The sequence below is a fragment of the Magnolia sinica genome, chromosome 17 (assembly GCF_029962835.1).
Source record: "Magnolia sinica isolate HGM2019 chromosome 17, MsV1, whole genome shotgun sequence".
NCBI classification, from domain to species: Eukaryota; Viridiplantae; Streptophyta; class Magnoliopsida; order Magnoliales; family Magnoliaceae; genus Magnolia; species Magnolia sinica.
Window position 1 is genome coordinate 53,057,136 of NC_080589.1, and position 15,715 is coordinate 53,072,850.

General features: G+C 39.9%; 1 protein-coding gene and 1 long non-coding RNA gene across 6 annotated transcripts in view; one reads left to right on the forward strand and one right to left on the reverse strand.

Moving 5' to 3' along the window:
* LOC131230250 (uncharacterized) overlaps nucleotides 1-15,715 on the forward strand; it is a 52,141-nt gene that overhangs the window by 20,725 nt on the left and 15,701 nt on the right. The window lies entirely within an intron of this gene.
* LOC131230245 (uncharacterized) lies at nucleotides 505-6,670 on the reverse strand. 5 transcript variants are annotated; one of them, XR_009163942.1, is made up of 4 exons: nucleotides 6,140-6,670; nucleotides 4,975-5,090; nucleotides 4,600-4,643; nucleotides 4,329-4,512 (listed from the first exon to the last, which is right to left on the reverse strand). XR_009163942.1 is itself a non-coding variant. In XM_058226078.1 (2 exons), the coding sequence occupies exons 1-2, from the start codon at nucleotides 6,247-6,249 to the stop codon at nucleotides 1,376-1,378; spliced, it is 483 nt and encodes a 160-aa protein (XP_058082061.1). In that variant the 5' UTR covers nucleotides 6,250-6,626; the 3' UTR covers nucleotides 505-1,375. The 5 variants fall into 5 exon arrangements, 1 of the variants encoding a protein (XP_058082061.1); XR_009163943.1 differs by lacking the exon at nucleotides 4,975-5,090 and adding an exon at nucleotides 505-1,748 and having other exon boundaries at nucleotides 4,488-4,643; XR_009163941.1 differs by lacking the exon at nucleotides 4,975-5,090 and adding an exon at nucleotides 505-1,748 and having other exon boundaries at nucleotides 4,390-4,643.

The window sequence follows — 15,715 nt, forward strand, 5'->3', positions numbered from 1 at the left end:
AGAGGAATTTTTTTCCATTAGAAAAGGAGGCATTCCAAAGAACTTCAATTGGGCTTATTGCAACCATCTTCTCCTTCTTTAGAAGTCCTTTAATAAAATTATTAGTTATGAAGTTGGTATATTTTTATGGCTTGTTTGGGGCTTAGAAGAAAAAAAACAATGAAAAGTTTGGGAACTTTTTTAAAAACTTCTTCTTTGAATTATTCTTTTAAAAAGGGCCTGTTTAAGTGCTCAGAAAGTATTTGGGTGGAAAACATTTTTCAAGAAAATGACATTTTCTTTAATTGTGAGTTCACCTTATGGTGGAAAATATTTTCCAAGAAAGCTTTTTTATAGAAAAAAAAACTCCTATAAAATATTTCCAACTGTCCCCCTAAAATTTTTCAAGAAAGCTTTCAAATTAAAATAGGCGCGAAGGGGATAATACGAGTAGTTTAAATCAATCATTGTTGATTTGAGATTTCCAAAATGTGAGACAGATAATTGTGCCTATGTTCGTCGATATAGTGCAAGTAACTTCATTCTCTTATGATTGAGTATTAATCAAATTATGGTTGTACATCTTAGTAAAAATATTGTTGTGTAAAAGCTTGTTTGGTTCATAAATTCAATATGAAAAATTTAGGAGTCATTAATCATATTCTTCGAATGACTATATTTGGAGCAAAAAAGCAGGAAAGTGTACATAACTCAAAAGAGTTATGTTGAAAGAGCTTTTCACCACTTCGATGTGCAGAATTTCAATCCTGCTAGTACTTTATTTACTTCGGTTTGTATTTATTTGCTTCGGTTTTAGATCAGAAATCTCTTTATCACCATTTTTATGTATGGTCATTCTGGCGCCCTGGGGAGGTTGAGCGTCAGAAGGCAATTGGGAGATTATTGTTTCAATCACCACCCAGCTGCTGTCCGTCACTTGTATCTTCCACACCTTCAGCTGGCTGCGGATTAGAAATCTCTTGATTTACTATTTTCATCATCTTGTGTCCCCATCATCCTCTCGCTGCCGCTCTCTAAATGCCTTTCTTTGTTCAACTCTTCAGCATCCTCAATCCACTGAATTCCAGGATTCCTGGAGATCAATTCCATCACCTCAGCTTCTCATCGGTCTGTTCACCCGCTGGAAAAAAATGGAAAGGACTCAATTCTGCAACATCCTCAACCGATCGAAGATCGGAGAGGTCTTCGTCATTTCCATCACCATTGGTTCTGATCACTGGACCCTCATTCCCACAAATAGGGTTGATGTTGTTTGGCAATTCGGCATTTTTGAGAGGTTGTGGACTAAAGAACTTTTGGAGATCATTTCCATTGCCTTGTCGTGTTAATACATTCTCTCCACGACCCTCTGGATTCCGCGCATCATTCTCCTGTCCTACTTCCTCGTGCAGTTCAAAATCCAAACTCTCCTCAAAGTCATTTTTGCTTTGGTGGTTGGTTTCTGCAAGATGGGAGAATCGTCATTTGAAGCAAGCACAACTTCCGTTCTGACTAATTCTAGATGAGCAGCAGTACATGCGTTATCAGCAGGAAAAGACTGAAATGCATCCCAATCATCATCATCTTCTTTTCCTCCTCCTTTTTCCATGCTACCAGTGTTGGGATGAGTTATCACTGGTTCTAAAACATTATCTTGAGGCTCTTTGTCCATCTGCAATGGTATCTTGATGATTGGAAACGGAGATGAACATGTGGATTTCACCTGAGTTGCATTCTCGCCCTGAGTAGCATTAATCTCAGATGATATCCTGAAAAGTACCATCCAAGAATGTTAAAATATTTTTTCTCCCTAATCAGAATTAGATACAGTAGATATGTGCGGGATGAATCATGAAAAAGGAGTTTCTTGATACACTCATAGATTATGAGAGCCATGGTAGGATACCGATATTTGTACCTTAGTTCAAAACTCAAACCATCCAAACAGCGTTCCCCACTGTAAATGGAAATTCCCTAAAATTGGATTAATCAAAATGATCCTGACCTCTGCTTAATGGACTTCAATTTGTTTAATTCGAACAATTGAATATTTTCTGTTCTCTCAACGAGATGTCCACCAATCAGGCAGTTAGTATCATCCACTCAGTGTAATTTTTTTGTTACAACAATCTAAAATGGGATCCATGATTTGGACAATTAATTTAAGGAACATGGGTGCCCATGTATAGAGTGGATTATCACATGCTCCCAAACCACTGAAGCTTTTCTCATCCCGAAAATGAACAAATTGAGAAGCTGGTCACATGCAAGCAAGGTGCCACAACTTGTCGAACCATGCGATCTTTCCCACCAACATACCACTTGTGTAGGCATCAATACTATGAAAATAGTAGGACCCACCATGAAGATCACTACGAACAAAAATCAGGTTGTCTGCATCAGCTAGGCCATACCACAAATCAATGGACAACTGACAATCTGACTCGAAATTAAGGTGTGGTATCATTGACAATCCTCATGGCAGGGCCTACCATTTTCAAGTTGTACACAAGTGGCATGCTGGCAGAAAATATCGTACGGTACCACAAGTTGTGGTATCATTGACTGTGCATGATCAGTTCTCAAAGTGTAATTAACAACACCACTGAATTCAACAAGACATCAGTGGAATATGGGTCATTGTCTCTAAATTATACACAAACAAGCCAGTGGATGAAAACATTTACAAAATGGATAATGCATGAGTAAAACCAAGATAATATTATGTTTAGATCCGCGAATTCATAATATATAAGATTTAATATCGTATTCACTTCAACAGCCAGGAGTACAAGATTTGCGCAAACAACAATGGCCCAAAAAGGTCGCATACTCATGAAAATTCATTGCAAGCGACTGAATCAGACTAGATTGATAATTTGAAGAATAGTTTCCTTTAGTAACTTGAAAATAATTCTGCAGAGGCACTTTATTGATGAGAATGTATGTGGGAATTTGGTGATCTATGTATGCTGTGGTAAAAGACTGTTAAGTCTTTCACAGAGGAGACCGAGATCCTATTGATTCTAAAGAGGGAACAATCATGTTTAGAGCCTAGTTTGGAGACGTGGTGCCCATGGTTAGTCTACCCAAGCCATCGATCTGATGGCCCCCATCATGGATGGACCATATCCCCAAAATCTCCTAAATTGGAAGATTAGCCATCAAATTTTTGGTCTTTCCTCCATTAAATGTGGGTTTATTCATGAATTCCTTTATAACCATGTATTTGCATGTCAACAACAGGAAGATTTTTGAGTTGACCAATTGTGAGGATATTCTGTAAGACCAAATGGCTTGGATAAATCAAATATGGGACTTGAATTGAATCTACAAAGTTCTAAACGGGGATGTTTCCTATTTGGAAAGAATAGGGAACTCGACCTCAACATTTACAATTTCATCTCCTTGTGGATTTAGCTTCGAGAAAAGCTGGACTGGCAGTGTGATGAATGACACACAGGCACTTAGAAATTAGTCTAAAATCGAATATGTAGAATAAAAGTAATTTAAATTAAGCGGTACAAATTATAGGTCCCTGTTTAGATGTACCATGAACATGATTATTTATTATCTGTGACTATCAGATTCGGCAGTAAAAAATGAAAAATGTTCAATGGTCCTGTTTCAACAAACTTGCATCCACAAACCAAAAGTTGGGATTGTTCAAGAAATCTTATTTGTGGACTGACTTGGCAACAGTTTTGGCAGATTAATCGATTTAATTTGAGTAAAATGTATGTTGCGCATGGGTGACTGCCTATCAAAGTGTCCTACACTGCCGGAGCATCAAATAACTCCCCTTTGTTTTTATTTTTTAAGTGGTCAAATACACACTCTCATACCCACACACACCACATGGGTTCTCAAACCCATAACCTCAGAGTTGAAACACACTGTCTACCACCAAGCCATGAGTGGAGACCCATAGGGGGCGTTTGGCGCAGGGTATTAGATGGGATTAGGTGGGATAGAATTGCATTTGGTCCCATGCTATTCCATCTAGCATTTGGAAAGGATGGGAAAGATTGGGATTAGGTGGGATGGAATTGCATTTAGTCCCATGGAATTGTATTTGGTCCCATGCAGGATTTCCGTGGATTTTGAAATCCACTACACATGTGGGCCCTACATTGATGCATGCGTTTATCCATGCCGTCCATCCATATATATCGTTTACACGTGACATTCTGGTTATATATGTGTACAATTGAACGACATCCCTTGTGAATTTGGTCCGTTGATTACAAATCAATGGTCCACCAAACATGATTTTGCTTAATCCGATGTTTTCCCATAGCAAATTTTTTATCCCAAATATGGGATTGGATGGCTACAATACCGTGATATTTCCTGACATGCAATTATTGTGCAATAATAATGTTAATCCCATCTAATACAATTCAATACCATTCAATTCCACTGACCAAGCACGCCCATAACATCTTCCTGACATTCACTTGCGTGTGACATTGTGTTCAGGAAAACCAGAAGTCTCAAGAATTCACCAGCAATAACAACTGATACCCTGGTCTGAAATCAATACGATAAGACAACTCTTTTAGAAGCACATGATGAAAACCAACTTGCTTATATGCCATAAATTCAGATGGGAAGTACCTCTAAGATCTTGTGAATTAGGGAGAAAATATCTCTGAGGAGACCTGCAGCAGAAAACAAAATGAAAGAATTATTTCCCACGTTTGCACTTTCACCACAACATGTGGCACCGTACCATCTTTGGCACAAACATACCACTTATGTGGCATCAACATTGTGAATGCAATAGGACCCACAAAAATCTGTCCTTTTCATGCATCAGGTGGACATACCACTGTAATCAATCGAAAACAGACAATCTGACTCGACATTAAGGTGTGGCCAATCTAGTGAGTGAATCAGCCCGGGTTTTCTATAAGCATAATCCTCATGGTGGGGCCTATCATTTTGATGTCCTACACATGTGACATTTTGGAAGGAAAGATCATACAGTACCTTCAGTTGTGGTATATTTGTCTGCATGCGATCAGTTCTTAAAACAAATTATGCAAGTGCATCATTCCTGAGCTGGTCTACACCAATCCGACATAGAAGTGTAATGAACATGACCACTGAATTCAACAAGACATCAGTATAATATGGGGCACAGATTCTTTATTGTCATAATGCAGATAAACAAACAAGTCGATGGAAACATTTACAATATGGATAATGCAAGACTAAACCAAGTTCATAGTATGCTTAGATCAGTAAATTCATAACATATAATATTTAGTACGATATTTTCTTTAACAAACAAGAATAGCAGATTTGCACAAAATAAAAATGGCCAAAAAGGTGCCATACTCATCTGAAAACTCATTGCATGCAACTGAATCAGCCTGGATGATAGATAATTTGAAGAATAGTTTCGTTTAGAAATTATAACTTTGAAATCATTTTGCAGACGCACTTTATTGTTAAGAATGTAAGTGGGAATTTGGAGAACTACGTATGATGTAGAAACAGTATACTTTTTCATACCAAATAAACTTTTCGTTGACACATTGGTAATTTATAGAAATATAATATAGAGGAGGCCGAGTTAGTTCCCTATTCATTCCGAACAGGGAACTTTCCTGTGCGGAGCTTAGTTTGCAGATGTGGACTGGCACCCACGGTTGCTCTACTCTAGCTAATGTCTAGGATATACCAATCATGCCCCAACTATACCAACTAAGTTCCAAATGGGGAAGTACCCTATTTTGAAATAATCAGGAATTCAAACCTCAATATTTACAATTTTCATATAATCGTGGACTTAGCTTCAAGAAAAAATTGACACTCTGGCAAAGTAGTGGAAGATGCACAGACAGAAATTAATTAAAAATTGCTTACATGTAATTCAAATTAAGCTGGCCAAATTATGGGTTCCTGTTTAGATGCTTCCAATGGTAAATTCATAACATCTTTCTGACATTCACTTGCTTGTGACAGTGTGTGCATGAGAACTACAAGTCTCAAGCATTCACCAGCAATAACAACTGATTCCTTGGTCATGGTTTTCCAAAAGCAAGAGGATAAGATGAAATGTAGTCTCCTTGTTACGTGGTTTGCATCCCTTCTTACTTGCTACTGTATAGAAAATGGTCACATATTAGAAGCATTAATATGCAATTACCTGTATATTGGAGTCCGTAAAAGTGATTTGCACGCATTTGATGCCTTGTCTGCATAAAGTGAAAAGGAACTTGTTATTGTCCTTGCTCTGTCCAAGCTATTGAGTTTCATGAGCTAGTCTGGCAAGGATCTTGCTTCCTCAAGGCAGAAGAAAGTTTTGTATGCAGAAAGAAAGTTTACAATAGCATCATCACAAAGTTCAGCCTTTTCTGCAATACAGAGTTCACATCATTTTTTATCTGAGTTTCTTAACTGAAACTGTAAGGGGTCATTTAGATGGTGGTAAATGGTTTAAGTTGTAAATCAGTAAATCATTTACAGGCTATAAATGATTTACAGCATGTCTGCTTGGCTTTAAATTGTAAATGATTTACCTGTAAATCATTTACAATGTTTGGATAGCATGTAAATGGTTTATATCCTGCAATTGTGTATTCACACCTGAGATAGTTTAGAGAAGAAATTCATTAGAATCATTAAAATGGTATATAAAAGTGGAAATCTTGGGGTTGATCCTCACATAAAACCAAGCAGTGGGTGAGCCATAGAAGTGGGCCCACAAATTCAGGTGCTACCAAGATATGTTGCTGTTGGTGGAGAGAGAGGGAGATGCATAATGGAGAGCCATGGAGTTCTCAAGCATAATGGAGAGGGAGATGCGTAAATACCAGCCTTTAGAAAAAACAGCCATTTTTGGTATATCATTGGTATGGACCATTGTTCACTCCCCAAGTATAGGGTTGTGATGTAGTAATAAACTTGGTAAGACCGAGGTCGAATCCACAGGGACTGATACCTGTACGTTATCTGAAACCAAGTAGAACTAGAACTAGACTAAGATGTGATCTAACCAAATAGAATTTTAAGAAATAATTGTGGAACAATTATCTAAAACTTTAAGGAATTTAGAGGAAGGAAACTAGGGATTCAGAGGATCCACTTGTAGAGATCAGGGAGAAATTATGCCTGCATCAAGGATTATGGAATTCAAATTGAACTTTACTTGATCTGGTTTTCAAGAGATGAAAGGTATATGAATTAGAATGGATTCCAATATCTAACCATGCCCAGGAGACAAAGCAAACGACAGGATTAAACTAATTACCAACCAATCAATAATGTATGAAGATCAGGAAGGGTACTGTCATCCTACCATGCCTATGGAACAATGATGAACAACAGGGCTTCCTGACTTCATAAACATAAAAAAGGGGAAAGAAATATTCACAGCCATTGCAAACCCATTGTAATTTTAGTCACAACAGACCATTAAAGACTAAGAAAAATATTCCTTGAATAATCAACTAGAATTACATTCAGTTTATGAATTTGAAATTACAGGAATAAAATATAATCTCCCATCTCGCTACAGGCTTCACCTCTTAGCCTCAGCTAAGAGGTTTAGCCAACCATGATTAGGCTAAGGACCTTAAGATTCATAGAAGAAAGAAAGAAAGAAAATAACAAAGAAGATCCGAAAACAAACCCAGCTCTCCCTGTCTTCTCTGTTTCTCTTTCTCTCTCTCTGACGTCCAGCCAGAAAAACCCAACTGTTGCTCTTTTTCCTTCCAATGCTCCCCTACGTGCAGCAGCAGCCAACCTCCACACGATCTCCTCTTTCTTCCCCACCAAAGACGAGCTCCCTCTCCTGAATTTCTTTCTCTCTCCCTGACGTGCAGCAGCAACCCTGCTCCAGCGCTGATCTCCTCTCTCTTTCCCTCTCAACCAAGCCGTAGCTGCTCCTCTACACGCTCCAGCCGTGGATAGCAGAAAACCAAGGCTCCCTGTCTTCTCATTTCTTCCCTCCTCTCTCACGTCTCGGCCCTTCCTTCTTTCTTTCTTTCCTTTTCTTATAGGTAGATAGGCCCTGGAGAGGTGTGCTGCCGTCCGTCCTGGAGTCGGAGTTGGTTTCTCTTCCGTTTACGCAGCTGAGTTCGTATGCGCAAAAAAAGCGCAAAACGACTTGTGTTTGGAGCGTATTTCCGGCATGATATCGACCTACCTATCAATTCTGAAAGCTTGGCTAGGGTATTAGCCTCCCTGTGTCTCTTCTGGACGGTCCGGATCACATATTCGACCACGAGCGTGATCGCACAACGGCCCAACAGCGGCCGATTTTCTCGGACGCAGGCCTGCGAATTTCTTGCGCTGTGAAGTGCAGTGGGCCCATGATCGGTGTCGGAGGAGAAATCTACGCCGTCCATTAATCTCCCCTCCAAAAATCGGTTGGGAATGGTCAGTTTTGGGCTGATTTCAGTGTGGCCCACCGAATTTTCTCCCTACCATCCGTCCTGCATTTGGACTATTAAAATCTGATCCACGTTTTTTTCAGGAAAAATCCCACCTAGGTCTTGGTGATATGGGCCGTAGAATTCTTATGGATGGTCCAGATTGGACCGCCGAATCAAGATGGTGGCCCACTGCACCCAACCGCAAGCTCTGTTTGTGCGCTAGAAAGCATTCGAATTAGAGAGGGAGAGGGAGAGCTCGGTCAGCAGCCGTTTTTGATCGTGGTATGGTCTGGTGTGCCGTAGGTGAGACTGCTATGTGTGCACGCCCACTGCATAAAGTACATCCCTTGATGTTTCTACAAAATCCACACCGACCATCTGCTTACCCATCTCATTTTAAGCGTTGACCCCAAACTTGAAGCAGATCCAAACATCAGGTGGGCCTTAAATTGTTGATGTGTGGGCTGATATATCCGTTGGGCCACTTCTACAATGATCTGAAGGCTAAAATTTGATATGTATGGTTAATTTATGGCCCTTAGGCCATGCATGCAGTTTTGAGCCAATCAGATGGCGGAAACTATGTGATCTTACATTCTTCACCAATTTCGGGCCTCTTCAACGTGAATGACTTGATTTTCTCGGATCCCTGGCATGTAAATTCTTCAGTCTTGGTTCTCTGGAGTGTGTCCCTTGCCTTTAGTGTCATCAGAGCGTTAAATCCATGCTTTGAGCTCCCTTTTCAGTCCATGCTCGTGAATACGCCCTGCATCACAAACACGATTAAATTGGGCCGTCAAACAGTACTGTGTTTGTAAATCCTGGCAACAACTGGGGTCTGATTGGAGGCTTGTTGTTGGTTAATCATTTGCTAGCAAATGAAAAGGGAGAAAAGGTGGTAAATCATTTACAAGTAGTAAACGATTTACAAGCATTTCAGGGCATCCAAATGCAAGTTGTAAATTATTTACAAAATTACCTTATTTAGCACCATTCAAACGACCAAAAGGACGCATAGTTTGTTATATTTACCAATGTCCTGAAATGCAATTATACTACTTTAAAGCTTAAAATGAACGAAGCACCACTGCATACAAAGAGTTGCTTCAATTATGAATAGTGAGGAAGATGCTTACATTTTGGTCATTTCCAAGTAGAGTTGTACACAAACCGAGTTAGCGCGGTTAACTCGCTCGACTCAACTCGAAAAAGCTTGATTCAACTTGGTTCGAAACTGAGTTCGAGCCGAGTCGAGCTGATTTTTGGAGCTCGAAAAAAATTCGAGCCAAGTTCGAGCTTGGCCGAGCTCAAATCGACTCGGATCGAACCTCAACTCGAATCAAACTCTGATCGAACTAGTTCGGTGACTCGGTTATTTTGATATTGATGTTGCTCACCAAGTGTTTGATGAAATGACTCAACGAAGTATTGTCTTGGGTGGATACATTCTCCGTGGGATCGGCCGGTGGCAAGGAAGGTATGGATATGAAAAAAATAATAATAATAACTAACCAAAAAACAAACATTACATGATAAAACTACCCTTAGATCTTGATTTTGATGCTGCCTACTGAGTGTTTGATGAAATACCTGTAAACTGCTGCTGCTGTATTGCAAACTGTGAGAAATTGAAGGTGAACTTCATGTGTTTGAGAAAATGCTGCACAGGCTTGAACTCGGCTCGAACTAGCCCGAGCTGCTGACCGAACCGAGCCGAGCTGGCCAGTTAGGCTGGAGGACCGAGCCGAGCCAAGTCGAGCTAGGGTCAGCTAGTGGCCGAGCCGAGTTGAGCAGTGCCAAGCTCGACTCGGTTCAACTCGTGTATTCCAAGGTTGGCAATGGGCTGGACTCAAGCTAGACCTGACCCTAGCCCAAGCCCAGCACGAGTCTAACCCAACATATGCATGGACTGACTGATTTACATAAAGAATTACAAGTTAAAAATGCAAAGACATGAATCATAAAACATAAAAGAGGAATACATATGGACCCCGAAAATGTGACTGAATTGGTCCTAGTTACTCTTGGGGAAGGAGTGGAATAAGGTAGGAGATTCTCGAACGAGGATTCAGTAGTAGATACTGAGATGGAGGCCTGATTCGGCAACGACACTGTGATGACGGATTAAACTGTTCATCACCATCTCCACCATCTGAGGGCCATCGATTAGGCAGGCATTGTCTAATAGGAGGCTGTGAAAAAATGCACTATGTAGGCCCATTAAAAAGGGGGCTTATGTTCTTCAACCAGTGGTAGCAGTAGGCATGGTTGGTGATGGAAAACCTTCAAGGGTTTTAATGGTAGAAAAATATCACCGATGCATAGGCAGAGACCTTGCTCTGATACCAAATGTTTACAATGCTATTGAGCGTCAAATCAACGGGCTGACAGAGGTTTTGATCCTTACCTACTTGATCACCGAACGCTTGAGAAGACGCTCACTGGAGAAGTGTCGAATGCCCGCAATCTTCCTTCTTTACCTCCCTCTCTGCAATGGTAAAACAGGATCTGAACTTGGGAGGAGAATTGGGAAGAGTCAGGACTAGAGCCAAACACAAATTTTCATTTTTTAATCTAATACACAGTGGGGTATGGGGAGGCTGTACGTGATCCTACCTTAAGCTCGTTAACGTGATCCAAACCGTTCACTCTTCTGTCCTTCTAGTCATTGTCACTTGTAGCCCATTATTTCCAACAATAGAAAATTTCAAAATGTATCCAACATGTGTATCCTACACATTTAGTAAGTAAAAAGGAACATCTTATTGTCTTTGTTTGTTCGATCCATGCCTGTTTGAAGGCTAATTCAATTCAATTATAAACAATAAGGAAGATTTTTTGGACAGGCAATGGGTGGGGCCTAAGGCCTAGCCTTAGCCCAAGCCCAAAACGAACCTAAAGCAGAAGGCCCAAGATTGAGCTTGACCTAAAAATTGGTAAAATCCCTATTTCCTATTTGAATTTTCCTAATATATCTATTGATCATATGCATGGCACAAATGCACAAAGAAGTAGACATTGTAGAGGAATTAAACAAGCCGTCTACATTCTGGAATTAAACACAAACTTATTTCTGTGAGCAACAACATATATTAGAGAAATTGTGTTTAGAATGAAACTCAATTTTTACTTCCCATTCGCACGAATAGAGATTCTGCCTTCAACAAGCCTCATATTTTCTATATGACAGAGAGAAATTTCCTTAGATGCATCGCAGTAAATTACACCAAGGCTGAACAAAGAAATATACTTCCACAAGGAGGATAGGCAAACAGTAATAATTCCAGAGACGTATACCTCCAACACGGTTTGGCCAGCAATGCTGCCTGTATCCACCTCAATGGTCTGTGAGCCCACCATGATGTATGTACCTCAATGCTATGTGGACTCCACCATTATATATGTATTTTATCCTCGTTGTTCGTCCATTTTTTTTCAGATCATTTTATGGCTTGACTCAAAAAATGAGGTAGATCTAAATTTCAGGTGGACCACACCACAAGAAAACAATAGTAATTGAATGTCCACCATTAAAAACCTTTTAGGGCCCACTATAATGATTACTTAAAATCCAACCAGTTTCTTAGGTCATAGAGACCCGGATAAAGGGAAAAAAACAAAACTTTTGTGGCTCCTACGAAGTTTTTAATGATAGGCATTCAATTAATATTGTTTCTTATGATGTGGTCCACTTGAAATTTGGATCTACCTCATATTTGGGCTGGTACCATAAATTAATCTAGAAAAATTGGATGGTCGGTGTGGATGAAACACATACATCATGGTAGGGTCCACAAAGCTAATGGCATCATCTGTAGCTAAACCTCATCCGTCCCTTACAAACCGGAAGGAACAGTGGAGGAAGCCGATTGTCTACTGAGGCTGTCAGTAGCCAGTAGTTATTGGATGGTGCTCTCTTGGCCTCATCATGATTTGGGGTGTCAATGGGCCGGGCTAGGGCTGGGGCAAACTGTCCAAGTCTGGCCTGCATTTTTTAGCTTCAGCCCAAACCTGGGCTGGGCCCATAATATGCCAAAACAATCTAGTCCGAGCCTAGCCCGATTTGTTATTATAGGGCTCGGCCCAAATCTGGCCTAAGCCTGAGCCCGAAGTGACAAAAACTCTTTAACAATCAAAAAGAGATGATGAAAATTTTGTGATATTTACATACTTAACAACCAGTAGATGAAACACTATTTCCTATATTCATCAAATCTTCTTCTTATTCTTCTTCATCTCCCCTCTTGAAATTAATCTAAACCCTAAAATATAAACCAAACAAAAATTATTGAATATGAAGAAAACTCAATGAATCGGCACAGATATGAATGGAGGTTGGTGCACATGAGCTGACACACATACGAATGGAGGGTGGTGCATCTGCAAAGAGGGGCAATTAAAAGAGGAAACAGATTAGGTGTTCGCCGGTAACAACATAGTTGCAGGGCACATCTTGATGATGTGTTGTATATCAACATCATTCATCCGTTTTTTCACACCATTTTATATGTATTCCCAAAAATTAAGCAAATCCCAAAGCTTACGTGGACCACACCAAAGGAAATAGTGGTTATTGGACACCCACCATTAAAAACTTCCTGGGTAACAATAACGCTCACCATAAATTTTCATTTCCATCCAACCCGTCTGTCTATTTGGTAATATCATTTTAGTGCTTTATCCCAAAAAATTGAGACAAATCTAAAGCTGAAGTGTACCACACCAAAGAAAGCAATAGGCATTGAACGTCTCTCATTGAAAATTCATGGAGGGTCACGAAAGTTTTGAATCAATCTGGTATTTGTATTTTCCCTTCATCCAGGTCCATGTAACCTTATGAGTAGGTTAGATAGCAAATAAACATCATGGCGGGCCCTAAGAAAGTTTCAACAGTGGGAATCATTGTCCCACTATTGTCTCTAGTGCGGTCCACTTGAGTCTTGGATCTAATCATTGTTGTCTCTAGTGCGGTCCACTTGCATCTTGGATCTAATCATTTTTGGGTTAATGCGCTGAAACGATCTCTCAAAATGGATGGACGATATGGATATAACACATACATGGGGCCCACAGAACTTGCTGATGTCAACATACCATGGAGCACACCACGGATTCTGCTTTCGGTTTAAAGAGGGAAGCATTAACAACGACCTTGGAGAAGGGGAAGGTATGAAAAATAGTTTTAAAGAATGGAAAGTTTGAGGGAGAAAAGTTTAAATTTTGAACTTTAAAAGATTGTTACATGCCAGGCAGGCTAACGGGCCTTAGATAACTATATCCAAGCTCAGCCTGATTGAAAAACTAGCTCCATCTTTGAGCCCGAACCTGGCCTAACAACCTAACCCAAGCCCAGCCTAAGGTAGGCTAGCCTCGAAAGTCCACGGACCATGCTGACCCATTGATAGCCCTAATCATTTATTTATTTTATCGATGTCGTCCATCCATTTTTCTAGGTCATTTGAAGGTATGAGTCCAAAAATAGGCACATCCAACTCTCATGTAGACCACACCACAGGAAACAGTGGTGATTGAATGCCCACCATTAAAAACTTTTAAGGGCTACAAAAGTTTTAGATGGAGTTGATATTTGTAATTTCTGAACATCCAGGATGCAACCTAATCAATAGGTTGGATGGCAAATAACCATTACATTAGGCATTAGAAACTTTTTAATGATGGGCTTTCAATCACCATTATTTTCTTTTGGCGCGGTCTACCTGAGATTTGGTTCTGTCTCATTTTTGAGCTTGTGACCTAAAATAATCTAGAAAATAGAATGGATAAAATAAATACATCATTGTGGATCCCACATAGCACTGTCCCATGGCCACCTTGCGAGTGACAACATGCAGAATATCATCAGAAATCTCTCGAAATCCATTTCCATCATATTTCCCTTGTCATCGTGGATCACATGTGAACATTTTGCTAATGTAGACAACATCCAATCCACTCATCAATTTGCTTCCATGATGTCTAATTGATATTTGAAAGTTGTAATTGAGCCCATAGTTTAAATACCCCAAAACCCGAAACTACATCTAGCTCAACATGTAGGTGTGGCCCATGTAGTGGGTCAAAGATGTTCATGGTGGGAGTATTGTTTTCATGCGATGGACGTCGTGCATACTTGTCATTCTAGTGGCAAGGAAGGTATGTCACCAAAAGTTGCAGTGACTTTGTTCTGGCGTGAAAGATGAATTGGGTGATAAGTTCAATGGTGCATTTTGATACTTTATGGAATTAAAAGTTTATGGAATCAAAAGTGCACCCACCTAATTAATGGATTGGCTTATTCCACGCTTCTTGCTCTGTTTAATGATTGGATCTTACACAAGTGTGTTGTGATTTGAGGTGGCAGTGGGTCAAGTTTGGACTGTACTAAAAACATGAGCCCGTAACAAGCCTAGCACAACAAGCCTGAGCCTGAAAAGATTAGTTGGGACCTGGTCTAACCCCAACCTAAAATACCTATTTGGTCTCAACAAATGAACTGTCTGGATTACCTAAAGATTAGCTTTGGCTGTATGTGATGCTACTCTTTAAGTGATCATTGACAAAGTATTTTGTTCCAGAGATTGAAGAGGTGATTAACAGGACACGCATCTATAGGCCATGCATTCCATAACTGTGTTGTTCATGAGTTGTTTCCACTATCAGCATGTTCGCTCTCAAGAGTTTTGGACTGCTCCACTCATAAATTGTGTTACATCAAATTTAGGTCACTCGTCATGTTATCTCGTATCATTGACCCACCTCATTAGTTAAGGGATCTATATTTTGGACAATGGAATTTCATATTGGGCCTTCCTAATCATGTATATTACACAGGTGTCAAGAACCTTCTCCGCAACCTCTTGTGCAAACCAGCTGGCATTCTCTTATATATTTCGTTGAATATTCAGGCATTATTTAAACCATAAGCTCAATGTTGAAAGTTTGGATCCATCACTACTGTAAAGAAAAAAAAAAACCCAATTTAGGCAGAGTGGTAGAGGGTGCAACTAATCTGGGTCAATGGCCTACTATAAGATAGAAAGACCATTTAAATCCCAAACCGAGTCACAGCCCATGGACCTATGACCCAATCATTACGTCAAAATTGACCTTTACCGGCGATTTTAATTGTGGTAGAAAATTGCCGGCAAAACTTTTATTGGCGGTTGTGCTGGACGCCGGTTCATGTAACATTACCAGAGAGTCAAAAGCACGGTTAAAAGCCGTAGGGAAAGATCAGTACGGTTAAAGTCTGCAGCTATTGGTAATTTAGCCATTGTAAAGATCTACTGCTGCTTCCTATTTTGCAAAAAGGTAAAAGCAGAAAAGGCTAAAGATCTTAAACTTGG

Coding starts and splice junctions, on each gene's coding strand:
- LOC131230245 (XM_058226078.1), bottom strand. CDS start 6,249: ATGAAACTCAATAGCTTGGACAGAGCAAGGACAATAACAAGTTCCTTT. Junction 1,749..6,139: donor TTACGGACTCCAATATACAG/GTAATTGCATAT, acceptor GGTACTTTTCAG/GATATCATCTGAGATTAATG.